This window comes from Mastomys coucha, unplaced genomic scaffold (genome assembly GCF_008632895.1).
Source record: "Mastomys coucha isolate ucsf_1 unplaced genomic scaffold, UCSF_Mcou_1 pScaffold20, whole genome shotgun sequence".
NCBI classification, from domain to species: domain Eukaryota; kingdom Metazoa; phylum Chordata; class Mammalia; order Rodentia; family Muridae; genus Mastomys; species Mastomys coucha.
Genome location: NW_022196903.1, coordinates 131710551 through 131733450, shown reverse-complemented (window position 1 = coordinate 131733450; position 22900 = coordinate 131710551). Strand labels below are relative to the sequence as shown.

Sequence of the window (22900 nt, the reverse complement as noted above, 5' to 3'; positions counted from 1 at the left end):
CCTCACCTCCACACCCCCCTCACCTCCTCCAGCTCACACACCTCCGCCACCCCTCACCTCCTCCAGCTCACAGGCTTTGCTCCCCACAGCTACTCACCCTCTTAGAATCTGGCCAGGCTCACTTGGCCCGCTTGCCATTGGCTCTCCCCACTCTCCGCCTCTTGCTCTCTCCTATGCTCCAGCTCCAGCCTGGCCCACCTCCCCTACCTCCTGCATTCTCTCCTGCTTCCCCAGCCCTGGCCATGTCCAGTCTGCTTTCTTTCTTCTCTGCTCTAGACTCTTCCAGCTACCTCCGGATATCTTCTCTCTCTCTCACTCACAATAAGAGCCTTCCCCTTAGAAACGGAGCAGCCAAGTCAGGCGTCTCCTTACTCTGCCCCCTCAAATATAATTTCCTCTCCGTTTGTGGTGCTTTTGCTTAGTTCAGTTCGTCTCAGAACTATCCCAGGCTGGCCTCAAACTTGTTAACTCTGTCTCCACCCCCTAGTACTGGTATCAAATCACAGCACTGGAACAGCATGCTCAGTCAACAGCTCAGTGACTTTTATTGTCCTAGATAGACATTCTGGCTGAGGTGCCTGTGCTCTCAGAGACTGGAACAGATGCCCCAGGGATCAGTACCCTGGGGCCACAGAACAAAAGGCATGCCACGCTGGACTCTCCAAATCTCCGGCTAGAAATACTTTTTTGTTAAACGTACCTTGGCTCCTTCTGCCTCTCTTCCTTGGACAACAGTCCTAAACCACCAAGGTAGAGATAGGAAAAGAGGTGAACAAGATGGGCAACTGAGGCACTACATTTGGACAGGGCAGCCTCAAGTCCAGAGTCGGGCATGAGAGCCCAAACAAGTAAGGAGGGCAGCCATGAGTCCACACGGGAAGGAAGAAATGAGTTTCCCACGCTCCTAATCTTACACAAGCTCCTATAAGCACAAAAATAAAAGACAAAGACATAGGGGAGCCAGAACACCTGTTATCACAACTCATTAAATGAGCAGTCTAGGCCAGGCTTCTTATAATCCTCGCCCTTGAGAGAGGTGGAGGCAGGAGGATTAAAATTCAAGATCACACGCAACTAAAGGAGTTCTAGGCCAAACTGCAATATGAAGACCATTTTTGGGACTGGAGCAATAGCTCAGTGGTTAAGAACACTGGTTGCTCTTCCAGAGGACCTGAGTTCAAGTCCCAGTACATGTCAGTTCACAACTATCTGTAATAACAGTCCCACGGTAGCCAAGGGCACCAGGCACCTATGTAGTATATAAATGTACATGCAGACAAAACACCCATACACATAAAATAAATAAAATTAGAATTAAATTAAATGTTAAAAAAATTTTAAAAATACTATCTCCGAAACACCAAAGAAATCTAGATATATCTAACTTCATAAATGTACAAAGGTAAAAGATGAATGAATATCACATTTACAATCTTTTTAAAAAGAACTTTGGATTGGGTTGGTTGAGATGGCTCAGTGGCTCTTGCAGAAGGCCCAAGTTCTATTCCCAGCACCAAGAGCTCACAACCGTCTGAAGCGCCAGCTCCAGATGTGATGACCTCTTTCAGCTTCCAAGGGTACCAGGAATGTACATGATATACAGACATATATGCAGGTAAACCACCCATATGCATAAAAACAAAAACCAGCCAACCTCAGAAGACTATGAAGTTAGACCACAGCAAATGGGGAAAGACACAATCACCACCTTTATAGAATAAAAGCCAAGGAAACTTCCTGACCAGGGTGCTTGCTAGCAGCATTTGCTTTCCAGAGCACCCTTCTTGCAGAGAGAGTGGACTCTGAGCTGCTCTGGCTTGGTCCTTGTGTTCCTTCCCGCTACACCAAGAACGCCCTCAACCATGGCTATATGCACCTCTTGTTAATAACAGTGTCCTTTTCCCTTAACAGAAGCAGCCTGACATAAAGTAAGATTTTGTGAAAATGTTCCCTAGTACAAAATCCCCACTTTCCAGATACCTCTAACGATGCACAAATTTGAAATGAAATTGTGCTGGCTAGCTTTATGCCAACTTGACATTAGCTAGAGTCATCTGAAAAGGAGGAACTGCAACTGGGGAAAAAATGCCTATACAAACAAGATCAGGACATAGTCAGGCCTGCAAGGTATTTTCTTACTCAGTGATTGATGAGGGAGGTCCCAGCCTACTGTGGGTGGTGCCATCCCTGGGCTGCTGCTCCTGGGTTCTATAAGAAAGCAGGGTGAGCAAGGCAGGGGAAGCAAGCCAGGCAGTAGCATTCCTGCATGGCTCCTGACCCCTGCCCGAGTTGAGTTCCTGCTCAAGACTTCCTTCAAAGATGAATAAGAAGGGAAATGAGCCCTTTCTTCCCCAACTTGTTTTTGCTCATAGTGTTTCATCAGTTATAGAAATCCCAATACAAAACCACTGTCCACCACCGTCATAACTGTGAGATGCCTTTAAAAACAGATGTCATCAAATGGCCTTTGACTGACATTCAAAAGCAGAAAGGCATGGCAACTCACAGCTCCTGTCCACACACAGGGCCCACAGGACTTACCCGCTAAGAAAGTAAAATGGTTTAATTGCATCTCCTGAAAGGAAACTGTGAAACTTTTAAAAGAGATGTTGGGGAGCGGGGAATTATGTTACCTCAACCTTGTACATAGACGGAGACCCATCTCACCTTAGCCTGTAGGCCCCAATCTTCAAGGATCACTGCTAAAGATTACATCACAGGGATTAAGTGTTAGCGACCATCTGTTGGAGGGAGTGACTAAACTGATGTGAAGTTGGTACAGAAAGTACCTGTCAAGCAGGCAATTCTAAACACTTCTGAAAGTCATAGAGCAAGTCCCTTTTGAAGAGAAGAGTTACCATGTGCATCACAGAGCTACTCAAAACTAGTTCCTACGAAGAGAACTTCAAACACTTATCTGTCGTTACTTATCAACACTAAGTGCAGAGAAATCTAGGGGGGGCTCCAAGTATCCCCTCCTCACGCTATCCAAACCACCTTCAGACAGAAGTAGCTTCCTAAGAACTACTTTACCAATGCCGGCACAAAAGCACAAAGTGAGTAATTTGCCCAAAAACACACGACTAAGAGGGTCCAGGATATAAAGCAAACCATTATACAGTTAAACCACTGACATTTGACTCAGTCACGTTTTTGCTAAGTTTGAATTAGACTTTTAAATTTTTTTTCCCAGAAATATCTGAATTAGCACCAATAAGATGAAAAATAGTTTTAAAAAGGACATTTTGTGTAAGCTCCGAAAATCAGTTTTAACAGAAGGCCATGACCACTCTTCCAACAAGCGCAGCCAACTTTGGGAATGGCTACGTGAATCCGGCAGTAAATGGCACAATTTACCGTCCGGCTTTTCGCCAGGGTTTGTTTTCTGCGACCACAGCGCTACAGAGTGGAAAGATCTAATCAACCCTTCCTTGCTTCCGCTTAAGGGGTTAAGACTGCTAAGAGCGTGGCGGAAAGGCTGTCTCAGGGTTCGGCCTCAGTTCAGGTCTCCGCCCTCGGCACCCCCCACCCCCAACCTGGCGAAGGGGAGCGCAACCTGTTGGCCCTTACCGATTTCTGTGCCCCGGCAGTGAGCGGCCATTGTGGCCACTGCTTAAAACCAACTCTTGTTCCAAGTTGCCCAACGAGCCCGGCCTTCCTTCTTCCTGTCAAGTGCCCGCCCTGAGCCACGCCCCTTCTGCGCCTCCTAAGCCACGCCCCTCAGGTTCTGTACTACCCAACTCTTTCTCCTTGCTAGACCCTGGGCTTGGAGCCCAGCTAGGACTTCAAGCTACCTGTTCCCTGTGCTCAGGCACTTGACTTGAGCATGCCACAGCTCCAGAAGTCTCGCAGACCATTTCAAAATGCTTACATTGCCAATTGAACTAGACAGAATGAGTCTTAGGAACTTTAGCTGTAGGATCACATGGGTGGCAGGGCTGGATTCCTTCTTGCATGGACAGAGCAATGTAGTCTTGGACCCGAATTGTGGATGGTGTTCCAGAGCCCTCAGGTGACAGGAGCTAGAACACGTTAGGATTTCTAGTCTGGACTCAATGAAAGAGCAGCTAATGGAAGAGCAGCTAGGACATAAGCTTGGGAAGACTTGGTTTCTCATTTTTGTTTTTCTAAAGATTTATTTTATGTATGAGTACGCTGTAGCTGTCTTTAGACACACCGGAAGAGGGCATCAGATCCCATTACAGATGGTTGTGAGCCACCATGTGGTTGCTGGGAATTGAACTCAGGACTTCTGGAAGAGCAGTCAGTGTGCTCTTACCCTCTAAGCCATCTCTCCAGCCCTTTCATTTTTTACACATAAAGTTCGCTCTGTAGTCATGGCTGGCACAGAGTTCGCTGTGTTGAATCTCCTGACTGCTGGGATTACAGGCAGATGCTACATTCAATAAAAGGTTTGGTTTCTTTCATTTAAAAAATATGGTATTTTCACTTGTGTATATACACGTATGTATGCATAGCACATGTGTACAGGTACTTGCAAAGGCCAGGCCAGGAGCCTCTCTGGACCAAGAGTCTGAGCTGGGAACCATATAAAGTCTAAAGGAGCACATGCACTCTCAACTGCTAAGTTCTCTCTTCAGGCCTGAAAATATTTTTTTTTTGTTTTTTTTTTTAACTTAGTCCTGTGAATAATTGAATATGTAACTTAGGACACATTGCTGGTCTTTGTGAACTTCATTTTCCTTATCTGTAAGGGAGGATCCCAACAATTTCTTTGCTTTTGAGATTCAGTGATTATTTTTTTCAGCCTGGTTTCTCTGATTTACTCCAGGTTCACAGCACAGGGGGCTAGCCATTTTATTTGTACTCACACAGAACCATCTATGCTGAGCTGAAGCCCTGAACTACAAGGTTGTCTAGTGAATCAATTGTTCTAGTATTTTCAGATGTATGAAAGCATTTTCATCTCTGGAAAGTCCAGCCAGAGATGTACATATACCCAGAGACCCAAAATTTGAGAAACAAGCAGCAATCTGGTAGAGAGGTCTCTAATGAACTAAAACCATTCATATTGCAATTCTACTTATTGACTAGAAGGTCCGAGGACTTAACAGTCTATTTACTGCAAAACTGGGTGACCAATAGGTTTGCATGCAAAGTTGTACAGTTTATAAATACCCAAGGACATAAATGGAAGTTATTAATATAGTGTCAGCTAGACAGAAGCCTGCTTATTCCTCTACAAAGCTGCCACCTAGTCTGGTCCACACACAGGTACTTCTAAATATTTTGGATGTCTCTAGATCATATTCATAATACCACTGTTATTTTCATTTACCTTGTAAAACTTAAGAGGAGGCACTACAAACCTGGAGTTTATCTGAAACCCACTAGATCACCAAGAACACCAACATCATGTATAGCCAAAATATTCATGTCTCAACACAAAAACCTATAGAATTACCCTAGCCACAATGACCAAGCAATCCTGTATCCTACCTAATATGCAGCTATCGCGCATGGTCTGGACATGTTCAGAAGTGCACACGTATGCACTACCATGTTCTATTTTGTATGTGGCTGCTGGGGAAGAAACCTTGTACCTGCGCAGCACGCCCTTCACTGACTAGGCTGGCTCTCCAGTCCCCACTTTACTTGGAAGTTTGAGCCCACTGTGTCGGCAGGCTATGAGGAAATTGGCACACTGTCAAGGAATTATCTACCAGTACCCAAACCAAGTGTCCCAACCTCCGGGTTCATTTTTTTTTTTTTTTTTTTTTTTTTTTTTTTTTTTTTTTTTTTTTTTTTTTGGTTTTTTGAGACATGGTTTCTCTGTATAGACCTGGCTGTCTTGGAACTCACTCTGTAGACTAGGCTGGCCTCAAACTCAGAGATCCACCTGCCTCTGCCTCCCAAGTGCTGGGATTAAAGGTGTGTGCCACCACCGCCCGGCCCGGGTTCAAATTCTAAAGCCTTTCTACAGTATAGATAGCAAGGCTGAGAACCAGGCAAAGGTAGAGGGTGACAGACTGCAACATCCAAAAACCATGGGCAGCTTGAGGAGGGAGTACAGAAGGGAGCTCCCAGGACAAGCACATAGCCAGATGCAGGAATCAAACATGCACGTAGGTCATCCTCGCCCTTTCATTTGAGCACCTGAATTTAAGGCAGCATCAGTCACTAAGAAGCTGAGAAACAAGTTTAACTCAGGAAAGAGGAGTGCTGCGATGACTTCTAGCAGCTGAGGGCAGAGGACGTTTCTCCTGGTAACTCCAGACAGAATGCAGCTTTGCCAGCACCTGGACTTTATTCAAGTGAGATCAGGACACTGATCTGTTAATGGGCATGCTGGCTCAGGCTACAAAATCCCTGCAGCAATAGGAAACCAATGGCACAAAATAAGAAATGCCTTAATTTATCAACTTCATGAATCCAAGCAATTTCCATTACAAAAGATGCATTCAATTTTATTTAGGGTCAGACTCTCAGTCTAATCTTGATACATTAACAATACTGCTACAGAGCCGAGAACCAAGCATGTTAAACATGGACAGGAACACCATTACCCGAGGCTCAATGTCTGTGACAGGTTTCCCCTGGCTCTCCCAGGCACTGCCTGTGGTGCACCACCGCCACCTTCTGGTTGTCACAAACCAGTTGAGACATTTTTCTTCTAATCAAAGTGTTAAAGGTCACTCAAAAGATAAATTACAAGAAAGCAAATTAATACAAGCTGTTCATCTGTATTTCCAAATTACTAATTTAATCTATTCATATTGTAAAATAAGTAATAAACTACAAATTTATTGATCCAATTTATTAAAAGACTGACTTTCTGAATGACCCAAGTTTAAATGTGATAAAGTCTGATACATCATAAATACTGAAAATTAATGATTAACCCAGTTTCACTAAATCATGTGGCTATTTGTACAACAAAGCAGATGTTTGACTACATTTAGCAGGTTTTCAGAACAACTGAGATTTCAAATTCTTTACCTGTTCTTAAGTGTTTTTCTTTTTTAGTAACTGGGTAACATGCATGTTTAAAGAGACAAGAAAAGTAATTCCATCCATCAAGAAGGAGATAAATGAACACCCAATAAAAGATATGAAAATTTCAAGTTTAAATAATTGAATTTCAAAATTAGGAAATGTTTAGTTCAGACTCTGTAACCAAACTGTCTTTTGCTATGGCTGGCTAGGTATGATATAGAAAACTTTGAATAGTTAGTTTTAATATTCAAATGTATCATCAGAATTTCCCAAAGAAACAGAAAATTATTATTTTAGAGGAATTTTATTTAGATAACTAAAAAATATTAGCTGTTCGGAAGCAGTCAGTGTCCAATAAAAGAGATCAAAGCAGTAACTTTACTGTAGTTCCTCGTCCTCCTAACTAAGCAAGAGAAAAAAGGCGTTCTTTGAGGGAGAGTCAGAGAGAGGCCAATATGCTTTTCTTCTCCATAACATAAACAGCTACAAGACATGTAGGTGTAAAATGGAAACTGTAAGTTGGCTTTGCATTCAGGACAGCAGGCTATGGCACTATGTGAACATAATCCCCCTGCCTGCACCTCACACACTCAGCTATCTTCACTCACAGGCAACACTGAGTAGTTGTTCGTGCACTGGAGCTAATTCCTATGCCCCATATCTTCTGCCCTCTTGGCCACAGGCAGAGAGTAACTGAAGGCTGATGCTTGTCTCTGCTTGTTTAGTCCATCAACTATGTGGTTCTGCAGCACACGGCCGATGCTCAGGCCTTAACTTCAGGAGTTGACGAATAGATGGAATCTGAATTCTCTGAAGCAATTTCTTCTGCATTTAAAAGACAAAACCATAGTCAATTTAATAAAGGGAAGAAGGAGATCTACATTTCTATACAAGGAGGAAACTTGTGAGGAGAGAATAGACAGCTACTGAACACGGCATTATCCTAGAACTAGGGCCACCAAACACCCGAGGAGCTCAGTCACATTCACCCTTGTCTTCATGCCATTGTTTAACCCATCCCTCTCCCTTCAGGGTAAGCTTTGACTAACTCCAACTACACAATCAGCATTTAACTAAATCATGCTTTTGCAGGTCCTATCCTTTCCTTTAAAAGTAATCAAATACTATTTAAGACCATACAGTTCAAAACCATAACCATTAAGCACTGCTTCTGGGGGGCAGGCTCTAATAGTATCAAAAGCAGGGGTTAACCTCAGAGTCTGTGATCGACTCTCCCTTTCTTACTGCCCCAAGCTACAAACGAGCAACTACAAATCTTCCATTCTAACCATCATGTATCTAAACCAAGCCCACCTTCCTTCTGTTCTTGGTGTCTGTCCCGTGGCTACTAACCTAGAATCTACTGCCCCTAGTCTAATTCTTTCTCCACACTACACAAGGCAATTTCCTAAATTTATATCTACTCTTCCACTCAGATCAAAGTCTTTTCATTCTCCTAGTTTATAAAACTCTTAAGGTTGTTACAGAGTAAACCAGGTGCTGGCTGGTCCAGCTCCTCTCCTCTTATTCTGCCTTCACTCTTCAGGCTAGATATGCTGGTTCCCTTGCTTCTCTTCCGTTTTTCTGCTGAGCCCTTCTGTCCTCATCAACAGTGCATCCTCAGAATCTCACCAGCCACCGTGCCCATCCTGAGGTTTCCTCCCACATAAATGTTACTTACACAGGAAGTGCTCTCTACCTCACTTCATGGCTGTAAAGTGTCTAAGGAGCTTTTAACCCCCTGTCCTTGAGTGTACTCGAGGAGCCCCATCAGTCATGTCCACATGCACAAGAGACATGAACTTTGGAGCTACCTACTCACGCTTAAGCTTCCTGTAACGTATTTCAAATGTGTACACATTTATTAAATTTCTTTTGCCATGGACCAAAATACTCACACACTGAATTCTTACATGCCCAGGGATCTTAGAAAAGTTAATTAATTTGTATTTACCCAGTTCTTCTTCTGCTGTTTCTGGAAATCCGATCTTTGGCTTTGCCAGTTCCCCACTGTCTTCCTCTGTGAAGAAAAAAGCAGTAGTAACTATGAAACAGGGCAGGTTCCCACCAACTCACACAGCACACTTCCTAACAGTCACTGTGATTCTGAGAGACATCTCAAAGTCACCTTTAGTACGACGGCCACTCTGGGATTAGTAATAAGTATTTGAGGTTTTGTTTGTTTGTTTCTTAAACCAAAAACATGTTTTCAGTGGTAAGGATCAAGTAATATTACAAACAATTGGATAGATACTTATAAATTCTTCATACTGCCTTCTAACAAGCTTTATTTTTATTTTTTTATGAATGCTCTTGAAACCACTAGGCCATCTCCCTAGTTCCTTTGCAATAAATTTTGAATTCAGGTCATTCAATTCATCACATAAAGGACATTGGTCAGTTAGAACCATGACTTCACTTTGCCTACACCATATTACATAATTCAAAATCTAAAGGAAACAATCAGTGAAACAGAATTAATAAATGATACAAAATTAATAATTTGATAACTTTGAAGAGACGTCCTTACCCGGAAGCACACATTTCCACAGGCCATAGGTCTTTCCTACCACAGTTTGCCACAATCTCAATGTCCCATCTTCAGAACCACTGGCATAGAGTTCACCATCAGGACTGAATCTCACACAGTGAATAGGACCAAAGTGACCTTTGTAGGATTCTGAAAACAGTGAAGAGCAGCGATATCAGATTTAAATAAATGTAAGGCTATTAGGGTAAAGACTCATATACTGTCTCTACTGCTGGGGAGATCATCTCTACCATTTCCCTAGAATTAGCCCTTTCCAATCCAGTGTGTCAGAGGCAGACTTGGAAACTTTCCTTGATCCATACAGATCTTGTCTGAGAGTCCTGGGATCTGATGACCTGAAAGAATGGGGTGGACCACACTCTGATGCTGTGGACAACATTAGTGCAGTTTCAGTGTACTTTTATACATGAATGTAACAAAGAAAGCAATGACCCAAGAAAAGTTGTTTGAGTTCAGAAAACATATAAATAAAGACCAGTAAGCACAGTACATACTAAGTATTAACAGAGCAGGACCGACCAACTTAAATACAATTGCCTGGCACACACTATAGGTTCTATCTGGCAAGCACACACTATACCCAGGGCAAACTGAGATCACCACTCAGCATATCCTTTCACCAGATTCTATAGCTATGCTCTGACATCCAACATGAGTAAACAAGTCTTGTAAGTTGAATGTAAATGTTTAACACAGGAGGAACAAAATCATATCTAAGAACAATCCAGGAAACAAAATGCAGCTGAGGGAAAAGGCCCCTGCCTTTTTCCCTGCAGTCTCTCTCAAGGTTCCCTAAGGTATTATTCACTATAAATTACTCTTTTGACCGTGTCCTGTCTGGTCCTGACAGTTACAGACTGTCTTTCGAAAACAGAAAATGAGGTTTCATAGCCCACTGTGAATTGAGAAGCTGTCAATAAAGCCTAAATTCTGCAGACTAGAGCTCGAGTCTGTGAAGTCCATCCCATTTCTAAGTCCTGAACTCACCACCTGCTTTTAGAGGAACTAGTTCCGCCCATGTCTGACAGAGGGCCACCAGATGGAGCTCTTCTACAGACTCACTCTACCCTGACTCCCTAACCAGGCTGCTAGCCTTCCTAATCCACAATGCTGGGACACAGACTCAATACTGACCTCACACTTGAATAAGAGGAATGTATACATCAGGAAGGTTTTGCTACTGCAGGAAAACACTTACTTACGAATCTCCCATATACAATCTTATGCCTCATCATCTTATTCTGCAGTTTCCTCCATCTGGCTAGCCAGAGAGTAAAAGTGTCTAAGCAGAGGGACTGGGAGGGAATTATTTGTCTACCACACACAAACTTCCTGGACTCAACCCTTACCCACAACCCCAAGTTCCATGAACAGAGACTGAGATGAGAAAAGCTGCATCCAAAATCCAACATCTGTCCATCTCTCTCTTCCTAACGCACAGCCTGGGTCAGCGATGCTGAGCCCCTCCTCCACCCCAGCCCAGTCACAGTTCTTCTCAAGCTGAGAGGAACGGAATGTGTGGCTGACACAGTCTAGAACCGACTTAAGTAGCCCCAGTCTATCAGAGTTTCCCAAGAAACAAAACAAAACTGCTTCCTGTTCTTTGTGTATAAATCCAGTTAGGTTGGATCTTTGGGTGGAAAACCAGAATACTTAGACACAACTAAGGAAAAAGAAAAAAAAAAGTGCCAATTTATAGACAGAAAAAGATTTTCAAACTAAAAGCAAAACACAGTCAGACTGGGTAAGTAAACATAATAGTAGGTAGTAAAAGTCTTGCTCTTTGACCTATCTAGCATACCAGCATACACACTCTAAAAGTTAGGATGTGTTTGCTTCAAATTAATCATACATCAGCCACTTCTTAAGAACTATGAAACTTACGGAAATAGCAAGAGTCCAAAAAAGAAGCTAATAATATATTATTATATATAACATGTCAATATATAACTAGTATATTTTAATATTTTACATATTACTATATTAAGTTATATTTTTTAGTTTTACAAATTTTAATTTTGAAGTATAAAGTATAGATTAAAATAAAATTATAGTGATATATATTATAAATTCTACATATATTACTCTTTCTAAAGACACCTTGATACACCAGTGATCCCCTACCATTTTCTAGAGACTCTTGGGAATTCCCCAGTTGAATGTTTTATATTTGACTTGAAATACAAATATCCCATCCCAATAAAGTATCAAAAATCAGTGAACTATAGAACATCAGTGTAAAGATAAAAGTCAATTAAGAGAAAATGAGTTCAGCGTATTTTTGTCTGAGGGTCTATATTTCTATCCAAAAAGGGTAAAACACCTTTGTTTTTGAATTTCTGAGTTTCTAGTTTTAGTTAGCTGGAAAACTTACTTTCAACACACCAGAGGCACTCATACTTGAGGCACTCATAATCTGACAGTAAACTGTTTAAGGCAGTGGTTCTCAACCTTCCTAATGCTGCAATCCTTTAACACAGTTGTGGTAGTGTGGTAACCTCCACCAACCATAAAGTTCTTTTTGTTACTACTTCATAACTGTAATTTTGCTACCGTTAGGATCATAGCATCTGTGTTTCCCAATGGTCTTCAGCAAGCACTGTGAAAGGGTCATTTGACACACACAGCCCTAAAAGGGATCACGACCCACAGGTGGAGGAGACTGCTGGTTAAAAGGGAGAGAACCAGACTCACCTAATTCCTCTCCACTATTATAATCATACTTATACAGTTTAAAGTCTTCTCCACCTGCAACAAGGAATTCTTTCTCTGGATGAAGAGATGCAGAATTGATGGTCGCGGGAGCTTCAAAGGATTTAATTGGCTCCAGACTGTGAAGGAAAAACACAAAAACATAAATGTCAAAAAAATTGTAATACTGTATAAATAACTATCTAGCCACATTAAAATTATTCCTGAATCCTGAAACCCAATGCAGAGTAAATATAGATTCAGTTAAGTATAAATGGATTTAAAAAGAAAAAAAACTAACAAGCAAAAAAGTCCCAAAGATTAAATTGTTATATCCAAGTGGACTTCATCTCAGGGAGACATTTAGTAGTGGAAACTACACATTCTGAGCAGGAGACACTTTCTGGACCTCAGTGTCTTCGCTGATATACCCATATTAGGGATCTTTTATTGATATTTGAGACAGAATCAGTATGGAGTTCAGAAGACCTTCAACTCAAGATCCTCCGTGCCTTAGCGACTCACTGGGGTCAGGTTTATAGATTTACTGGGGTCAGGTTTATAGATTCACTGGGGTCAGGTTTATAGATAGACTGGAACACAGTCCAGGAATGAGTTTTATGAGAAGTCTGCATGCTTGTGAGAACTCTCCAAGAGAACTACAGTCTCATGACTTCAATTTCTTTAAAACATAGAATTGTTCTTGGAATGTGTTTCTATACTCCTCCCAGGTACAGTGGAGGGAATGTCTTAACTTCAGATTACTCAGTATTGCCTGTTGCTGTTATTCAATTACATGTTTAAACTATCCTTGTGATTATATACTTTGAACTCAAAGAGAACTTACTCACATAACCTTTCTTTATCCTCAGAGTTCTGGTGCTCTGAATAAAGTTGGCAACTGCATGACACTTCAGTTCACCCCCTTTATCACCTCCATCTCCCAAGTCCCACTGACTTAGAGCAGTGACAATGCCAGATTAGTTTATTTTTCTTTTGAAAAATTTCACTATTTTTTTTTCTACAAACATGCATTACTTTAGTAAATACAAAAGGGTCATATCAGGCCAAGTAGTGGCACACATCTGCATACCAGCATTCAAGAGGCTAAGGAACCCAGGGCACCCTTAAAACTCTGCTTTTAAAAGGAAAAAAAACATCAAAACTTGGGGACATAGGCACTTGCCTAGCATAAAAAGGCCCAGGTTGAAGGCTCAACACAAAAAAGGTAAATAAAAACATAAAGCTAAAGTGACATTTTACAGTAGGAATTACTACAGTACAAAGGGATGTTAAATATTTTCCCAATTGTTCAGGGTTCACGCTTCCACCCCCAACACATGAAACTGCCATCACCAGCCATTTTTAACTAGCAGTGAAGCCGTGTGATGGTTTGAGTAAGAATGAAGCTTGCAGTCATTTGCCTGGTTCCCAGCTACAGACTATTTTGAGAAGGATTAGGATGTGTGATGGAGTATGTCACTGGGTAGGCATGGTGATGCACAGCTGTAATCCCACCAACACACACCACAGGTAAATAACCAGGTCTGGTGGTGCACAGCTGTACACACCACATACAGCCAGGCATGGTGGCCCAGAGTTGTAATCCCACCCAGCCCTCAGGAGGCAGACAGGTAAATCTGAGTTCAAGGCCAGCCTGATCTATACAGTTTCACAGCCAAGGATACACAGAGAAATGCTATCTTGGAAAAAAAACAAAACACACAAAAACTCTAAAGTTACATGCGCTGAATCTAGCATTACAGACCAGCCCCCATGTTTCAAATATTCAACAGGGCAGTTACTACCAAATGAGATCCAAGGCAACAGTCTATAGCAGGAATGCATGGTCCAGAAATGATGTTTTAGAACTTCTTTGTCATTTTTTTTTTGTCTCTCCTATTCAATGAAACTGAACACTGAAGTACTTTTCAGACCATATTATAAGACTCTCATCAGAGGAGAATGTGGTCTAATCTTTACAGAAACCCTCTAAGCACCAGGCTAAGAACTGTACAGTCAGTTCTACAGTTGAACTCAACACTGTACTTAGAGAACTCCAGTACTGAGACCAAGATGTACCACAATAGCAGCTCCAGTGCTTGGGGCACTGAGACATAAGCTTACAATTTAATGCACTACAACCAATAAAAATGTTTTAAAGATGTTTTAATGAATAAAAACATTTTTAACTAAAAACTCAAGATTATATGCATCATAGTCCTAATAATTAAAAGAAAAAACCAAAGTGTGCACATGCAGGCACACACACACAATGAATGGGTTTGCATTAATCCCTCACTGCATTTAGATCCTAGGGATTCAAACCCAGGTTCTCAATCCATGCTAAACAAGCACTCTCACTGAGCTGTAACCCCAAGCCTTGTCTCTTTAAAATTTTAATTAGAAAATAGAAAACAGGGGGGCTGGAGAGCTGGTTCAGCAGTTAAAAACACCAACTGCTCTTCCAGAGGTCCTGAGTTCAATTCCCAGCAACCACAGGGTGGCTCACAACCATCTGTAATGGGATCCAATGCCATCTTCTGGTGTGTGTCTGAAGACAGTTACAATGTACTCATATACATTAAAAAAAAAAAGAAAATAGAAAACAATTATCACCATGATTTCTACATAGTAAGACATACAACATCATGCCAATGGCTCCTTTGATAAAAACAGAATATAAAATATGCTAATAAAATTATCAAAATTTCAGCTACCTAGGACATTTATTAGCATTTTTTGTTTGTTTTTATCAAAGGAACCATTGGCATGATGTTGTATAGTCCTTACAATGTAGAAATAAATATAGTAGTAGGTAGCTGAAAGTTCACTAATTCCTGATTACAGTATGCTCAACCTAAGAGATAGTTATTAAGAGGTGCCAGAACACTTCCGTCTGTCAGAGTTACACAGCACAAGTTAAGAATCTGCCTTTGAAAGAATCATGCGTGGGCTGGAGATGGCTCAGTGGTTAAGAGCACTCACTGCTCTTCTAGAGATGCTGAGTTCAAATCCCAGCAATCACATGGTGGCTCACAACCATCTGTAATAGGATCCGATGCCCTCTTCTAATGTGTATCTAAAGACAGCTGCAGTGTATTCATATAAATTTAAAGAAAAAAAAAGAAATCTTTAAGAAAAAAAAGAATCATGCAACATTTTGGTAGGTATAAGCCTTCTAATTTTTTTAAAGATTATTTTATTTGTATGTATAGGTATCTGTGCATGTACATGTGGATGCCTATGGAAGCCACTGGATACCAAGGCTGGAGTTATAGCTGACTGTGAGCTACCTGATGGTAGTGAGAGGCACAAGAGGCACAACAGCTGAGCCAGCGTTCCAGCCACTTATTTTTAAAGTAAGTTAATTCCCAATGAAGAAATGTCTTAGACTGACATACCTTACTGCACTATGAAAAGCAATAGATCGTCCATAAGTAATAACCAAGATCTCTCCCTCAGGAATATATTCCATGCTGCTAACAGACATATTAAAATTTAGAGATTTCACTTCTGTCATTGTGGCATGATCCCAAAGCCTGCAAATAAATAGACAAATGAATGAGTACATAAGTAAATTATTTATTCAGTAGCCAGGAAAAAAGCTTCTTTTATACATAAATCCATGAAAAAATGATCACAACTGTAATAAAGCAATTTTCAGTAAAAATAGGAATTGTGAGTTTCTGTGAAATATAAACACCTGTGTTAGGCTGTGGGCGAATTCCTTAACGACACTGTTATAAACCACCTGGTTCTAGCCTAACTACTCTGAACTGTTGTTTTGGTCTATCTCACAAAGGTTAAAGGGCACCATGACCCCTCAGCCAATCTGCCCATAACCACACTGGAACAGCTACATAGCAGCAGCCTTAATCACTTCCTGCATTCTACTCCAGGTGATGATATTAGTAAGTCCACGTCATTTTGACTTCTCTATCGACAAATTTTAAGTTACGCACATTTTCTATATGACTATTAAAAGTATTTATAAACCACAAGGTAAAATACTTTTCAAACTTTAAGTTAATGAAAAAAAAACTAACTTACCGAACAGTTTTATCATCAGCTGAGAGGATCTGTTTGTCTTCACTGCACCACAGAGCCTTTTTAATACCGCAAGTGTGACCACTAATTTCCTTAGGTTCTTTAGAAGAATTTAAAATGAATAATGAATATTTAGCTTTCTAAACTGAGCAATACAAAAACAATTGAAAGTTACAACATTGTGATGGTTTGTGTATGCTAGGCCCAGGGAATGGCACTATTAGAAGGGGTGGCCCTGTTAGAATAGGTGTGGCTCTGTTGGAGTAGGTGTGTCATTATGTCATTGTGGATGTGGGCTTTAAGACCCTCATTCTAGCTGCCTGGAAGTCAGTACTCTTCTAGCAGCCTTCAGATGTTCAACTCTCGGCTCCTCCTGTATCATGCCTGCATGGATGCTGCCATGTTCCAGCCTTGATGATAATGGACTGAGCCTCGGAACCTACAGGTTCAGTACTGTCCCAATTAAATGTTGTCCTTCTAAGAGCTGCCTTGGTTATGGTATGTGTTTCCAGCAGTAAAACCCTAACTAAGGCAAACATAGTCCTAATGGATAAAAACATGGGCCCAGGAACAAGGGTGTACTATGCTAATCCTCATACTAAATTTAACTCTAGGATCTTTGTCAAAGTCACTGTTCGTAGTGACTACTAGTGGGAAATAAACGCGCACATGCACACACGTGCATGCACACACATGCATGCACACACACATACACACATACATACATACACACACACACACGCAACAGGAGAAAGGGAATTTTAAACTAGTGTAAGCAATTCTCATGAAAGAAATTTCATTTCTTCATCTTTAGAAGTTGTTACATATAGTCTATAAGGATCAAGTAGAAACATGCACCTGAGTGATTAATACTGCCTTACGAACAGTCAAAGCTCCAGGAACTGCTATCACTTCTACTGTTGATCCACTGGAAAAAACACCTTCAAAGCACAGCTGTGAGAGGTGAGGACGAAAAACATACACCCAAACCCTGACCTCTATCTTTACTGTGTCAGGCAAGCTCAGCATCACTTTGATGCATTAGCATAAAAGTCCACCAAAAAGTAAGCAGAGAGCAAAACGCCCAGCAGACAATGCAGTCAGTTGTGATATTACAAAAAAAAAGACATTATAAACGCCTTTCCAAATAGAATACAACTCTACAGTGACTGCTTAATCACACTTAAAGCTTACTATCAGTTTTGTAGTTCACAAATAATCCTGTCCTCGCCTACAGAATGTTTCTTTTGAACAACCAATACAGCTAAGTAGTTGAGAGCCTAACTAACCCTCACCACACACACAGTCTCAGCATCCTGTCCTCCACACCAACCATCACCCTAAGCTAGCAACACCACACACACACAGTCTCAGCATCCTGTCCTACATACTAACCATCACCCTAAAGCTAGCAACACTGCTCTAGTGCCTTCACAGAACCCAGCATCGTGAGAAGATGAAAAACCCTGACTATGGTGATGTTTTACACTGCCAGGAGGCAGAAGCTCTGTAGTAAAGTAAGCCAGTATTAACTGAAATCTGCATAAAATAAGAAAAGGCCTGACAGGATATATTTGGACAAAAGTTAAGATTTTAACAATTAAGGAGAATAGGTAATCGATGTCTCTTTCTGCTGATTATCTTAACTTTCAAACTGTAGAGTTCTTTAATTACTTAAAGGAAAAGGAAAAGCACAAAGTGATGCCTAAGTTGCTCTTACCTGCTTCAGGTTTGTTCAAGTCATATATGCGCAGCAGTTTATCCTGTCCCCCAGTTAGCAGGTAATTACTATCCTGAAAACAAAGAAGAAAAATGTTAGAGTGAGCACTTTAATCGTTAATTAAATATAATTACCAACTGTACACAACTGTAATAATACAGACACAACTGTAGCCAACTGCTTCTAGAGGACATCGTGAACGCCTTAAGAGAACTGCTAAGCTTGTTTCCCTCAACTACATTGCACCACAGGAACTCCCTGCCACTCTGCCGCTGCTGCCCTTCCTTGCCTCCCTGTAGCACAGGAATTACCCAGGAATACTTCTTTGATTTCTAATGGAATTCAGGGCCTTTTTTTGTGCTATGCAAGCAGTGTACCACACTGAACTACATCCCTACCCAAAATTCCATTTTCTCACACCTGTGTGAAATCCACAGTCTTGACAATGTGCTTATGAGCCAGGGTCATCAATTCATCTCCTGAGACAGCATCCCACACTTTGCTAAATATAAACATAAACAAATATTATATAACATTAATACAAGATTAAATATAATGGTAATTTTGTTCAATACAAAATAATTATATACATAATATTTATAAGTGCATTCTGCATTTGCCATAGTGCTAATTATTAGGATACTTAATTTATCAAAAGATAAAAGACAATTTTCCCATAGGACTTTTTAACTCTTAATTTGACATTGAAAAAGAATAATTTATGCAAGACTCACATATTAACCTAGCCTAGTTTTTAGCTTAGCGCTGTAAATTTTTTTTTACCATTTCTGCAAAATATTTTAACCAATTCAGTTCACCAAATCATCCTTTTATCTAGCCACAAGCCAGAGCAAAATATAAAGAGCTTCTCTGGATTCAACAACTTTAAAATTTTACAATGTTAGACCTTGATACATATCAGATAAAGCTTAAATCAAGATGTAAAAGGTTAGGTGCTAATGGGCAAAATCCCTATACACTTTACAGTGCTGAGACAGGAGGATTCTGAGTTTAGCTTAGCCTTAATTACACAGTGAAACTTTTCTCAACACACAGACATAAGTAGAAATACAACAAAAGCCAACCAGCCATCTCCCCATCCCAAGTACACCAGGCTGTGAGTATGCACAGCAATCCATCATGCAAAAGTCCAGAGACTCCAAATCGAACTGAGGTCGCTAAGAGCAAGCACAAGTAAGTAAGAACACCAAGGGCCAGGAATACAAAGCATTCTGCATGAACAGCATTAGTAACATTTACAAATCTAAGAAATAGGAACCAGTGACATAATACCTAATTACATGCTTGGGATTATATGTAAGGCTGTAAGAGCATGCTTGAGAGAAATAATGCCATACTTCTCTTATAATCACTCCAGTCTCTTCTACTCTAGTTTAACTCTCTGCCCCAACCTCCTTTTATTTCTGATTCTAGCCACCCAAGGTTCTAACTATGACCCATTTCTCACTGACATGCCCTGCATTTTCTTCAGCTCCCACAGGATACTCATTTGTGTCCTCAAAGTTCTTTGCATACTCATTTTGTTTTGTTTCCTTTTTGGCAGGATCTCTCTACACAGTCCTGGCTTGGAGCAGATGTATCCCCAGACTAGTCTCTAACTTGAGATTCTCCTGCCTCCACCTCCCAAGGGATTAAAAAGACGGGTGCCACCACACCCAACAACCATTTATTTTTAAATTTTAATTTAAGCAATCAAAGATGGCAGCACATTTACAACTGCTCCAAAGTGTGAAATCCTTTTAAACAAGAAATCAGTAAGGCCATTTTCACTCTCCAGGCTCTGGCCTACTATCATATACAGCAGCTCTTAACACTGCCTTTGGGCCAGCAAGACGCTTTTGTAGGCACACAAGCCTGACAACTGGAATTGTCATATCCCTCTCCCCATACACCCAAAATTGTCTTCTGACCTCCTCCACACAAACCATGCTGTGTACACACCCACACACACAGGAGTAAATAGAAAACCTACCTTCATCGATTTAAAAAAAAGGTGACTACAAACACAGGTTAGTAACTATACATCAAAAATTATATAAAATCTGACACATGCCTCAAATGAGCAAAGAGAATCACTATAAGTCAGTGTAATAGTATATGCAAAACCCAAAGTAAAAACAGGTAAAGTGTATTATGGCAACAGTTTAGTCCATCTCAGACTATATCAAAAGACAAAGTGAACTGAGATGAGGCAACTTATCCATTACTACAGTGGTTGGAAGACTCATGTGTGTGTGTGTGTGTGTGTGTGTGTGTGTGTGTGTGTCTTGGAAGACTCAAGCCTGGCCAATGTAATCTAGACCACCCAGCTGCCTGCCAAAGACAGTCTCCTGGCTGCCTTCTGATCATCTTGGCTCCTTCAGCACCATGTCTGCCTGGATGCTGCCATGTTGACACCATGATGATTATGGACTGAACCTCTGAAATTGTAAGCCAGCCCCAATGGTCATGCTGTCCCTTCACAATAATGAAACCTAACTACTAAGACAATGAGGATCTAAGGAAAACCAAGAATCTTTCAGACAGTGATCTTTAAAACATCTGAGGCCCAGTTTTAAATTATCTAGAGCCAGTTAATAAAACTGAGTGAAAAAGTACCTGGAGACATCACTATATAACACTAAATTTACAAAAACGTCTATAAAGGGGCATCGGCACTGTCCATTATCCACACAGACCACCAAGACTGCTGGTCTAAGGAGAGGGTCAGTCATTCAAACATCAAGTCTGGGAATCTAGTGAAGACAAGGATGCTCAGAGAGCCAGGACAGAATCTTGGTGAGATCAAACACCATGCATTCTCTATAGCATCAGCTGAGCAGAACTTTAGGCCTAATGTGAAGTTGGAGAATCTGACAATGTCACCACATAATTCAAAAAAATAGTCAGGCATTTTCGTTACACTTATGCTGTGAACACTTACGCTGTGAAGTCTGCAGCTGCTGTAGCAGCTTTGGTGGCATCTTTATTCAATGTTGCACCCCAAACAGCACCTTTATGACCCAAAAATGTTCCAATCCAGTCTCCTGTGTCTCCTTGGCGGAGCATAGGTTTGCCATCTAGAAAATATTTTAAGACATATGAGATGTAGGAGCATGCAACACAGTATCAAATCCTGAGCAGCAAACTAGAAAACTGTTTTTCTGACTGGCCTCACTCACTCCCACTGAGCACTGCGGGGGGGGGGGGGGGGGGGGGGGGGGGGGGGGGGGGGGGGGGGGGTTGTCCCATCCTGCTCTGTGCATATAGTCCCAGTGACTGGACTAAAGAATTCTGGTCTCTCTTCCTGGGAAGCATAAGCAATTCTGGGACTGAATAAGGGGCCTCCCTCACCTTTGCAAACTCGGATTACAAAACAACTGTAAAGAGCTGGGAAAGGCTCTTCCACACGACCTGGTTCCGATTCCCAGCGCCCACACGGAGGCTAACAACCACCTGTAACTCCAGCTCCAGGCAATCTGACGCCTTCTTCTAACCTCTTTGGGCACCCCTTCACACATGCCCAAGCGTGCATAAATAAAGACACCACACAGGCACACATGAATAAAAACTTTTTAAAACCATAGGCTGGATGCCACTGACATGTGTCAAAACGATCTAGATAATCGCTTTTACTTTGGACCACATAAACCTAACGTACACTTTCATCTGGGGGAAAAAAAAAAGTAAGGCTCACACCACAACGGTTGAAACAATGAGTGAGAAGACTTTATATAAAAGGCAATCTTCTCGGCCTGGCCTAATTTCTCCTTCCTGTAAATCTTTGGAAAACACAATGTAGTCGCGTGTGTGTGTGTGTGTGTGTGTGCAGAAAGGCGCAGTGTTGGGGAGCACTCAAAACGGTGGGGAGGAGGGACACGGAAAGCCTAGCCAGGGGCGAGCCGAAGCCTCGGTTCCAGCAGCGCAGTCGTTTTAACTGGCAGCTACGACCCACCCGCCGGTCCGCCCTCGGGCTCAGCTCACCTTTGCAGGCGCTGATCAGAAAGTAGCCGTAAGGCGTGATACCGCTGAAGGCCAAATCCACCACGGGCCGCGTGTGGCCCGAACAAGTAAGCGGCGTCTGCCTCATGGCCATGGCGGCGGCGAGCGCGGTGACGCGGAGCGGGGACCGAGGGTCGCGGTCGTCCTCCTCCTCTGCCGCGGCGCCTCAGGCACCTAAGGCCCTCGCACTCACGCCGAGGCCGGGTCGGGAGTCCCCGCGACGCGCGGCCGCCAAGGGAAGGACAGGGAGGGAGGGAGAAGGGGAGGGGAGCGCCGCCGGAGAGCCGGCCGGCTGCCACTCACGGTCCACACCGGTAGCGTCCGGACGTGACGTCGCACCGACGCGCCGCGTCAGCCGGAAGTTACGACGGCGGGAAGGCGGTAGCGGCCAGAAGCGCGGCGAGAATCAGAGTGCGCAGGCGCGAGCCGGCGCCGCGCGTGGTGCTGACGTCACGTGGGCTGAGTCCAGTTGCTATGCCGCGTTGTGAGCTGCGAAGTTCGTCCGTTGTAGGGTGCTGTCGTAGAGTCGGAGCCCTCTAATTGCTGTTCATTCTGGATGCTCAGCGTCCCAGAGCTCTTCCCACTCGCGTCCACGAGCATCCACAAGGCCAGGAGCAACCGTACACCCTCCTGCGTGGTGGTGGAATCAGGACAGCTTGGCGTCAGGGCCTTTAACTCGCTGTACCTCACTGGGGCGGGGGAGAGGGTTGGTTGTCTCTTGGCTCTTTTTGAAATAAAGAACTGAATCAGGAGATACAAGAGTTGAAGCAGACGTTTATTTGGCAAAGTGAAGCGTACACACCAGAGACTGGAATGGGATGCCCTGAAGGAAGGTTTGGGAGCAGTCCATAGGGTATTCAGTATTGTGGATTTTAAAGACATTTTTATGAATACTTAGTTGGTGGATAACTAACTCCCGAGGGTAAGGT

The 22900-nt window shown here is 42.2% G+C and overlaps 2 protein-coding genes across 4 annotated transcripts in view; both read right to left on the bottom strand.

The window, feature by feature from the left end:
- Dera (deoxyribose-phosphate aldolase) overlaps positions 1 to 3692 on the bottom strand; it is a 97676-nt gene extending 93984 nt beyond the window's left edge. For all 3 annotated transcript variants that reach the window (XM_031383709.1, XM_031383708.1, XM_031383707.1), the window contains exon 1: positions 3571 to 3692. In XM_031383709.1, the coding sequence (XP_031239569.1) occupies positions 3571 to 3601 (31 nt within the window). In that variant the 5' untranslated portion in view covers positions 3602 to 3692. The remainder of the gene's footprint in view (positions 1 to 3570) is intronic.
- A 2709-nt stretch (positions 3693 to 6401) lies between these two features.
- Strap (serine/threonine kinase receptor associated protein) lies at positions 6402 to 22337 on the bottom strand. Its single transcript, XM_031383706.1, has 10 exons — positions 21954 to 22337; positions 20914 to 21049; positions 18390 to 18471; positions 17970 to 18042; positions 16253 to 16349; positions 15604 to 15741; positions 12203 to 12339; positions 9488 to 9637; positions 8912 to 8977; positions 6402 to 7782 (listed from the first exon to the last, which is right to left on the bottom strand). The coding sequence occupies exons 1-10, from the start codon at positions 22063 to 22065 to the stop codon at positions 7721 to 7723; spliced, it is 1053 nt and encodes a 350-aa protein (XP_031239566.1). The 5' UTR covers positions 22066 to 22337; the 3' UTR covers positions 6402 to 7720.
- Between the last annotated feature and the right edge of the window lie 563 nt (positions 22338 to 22900).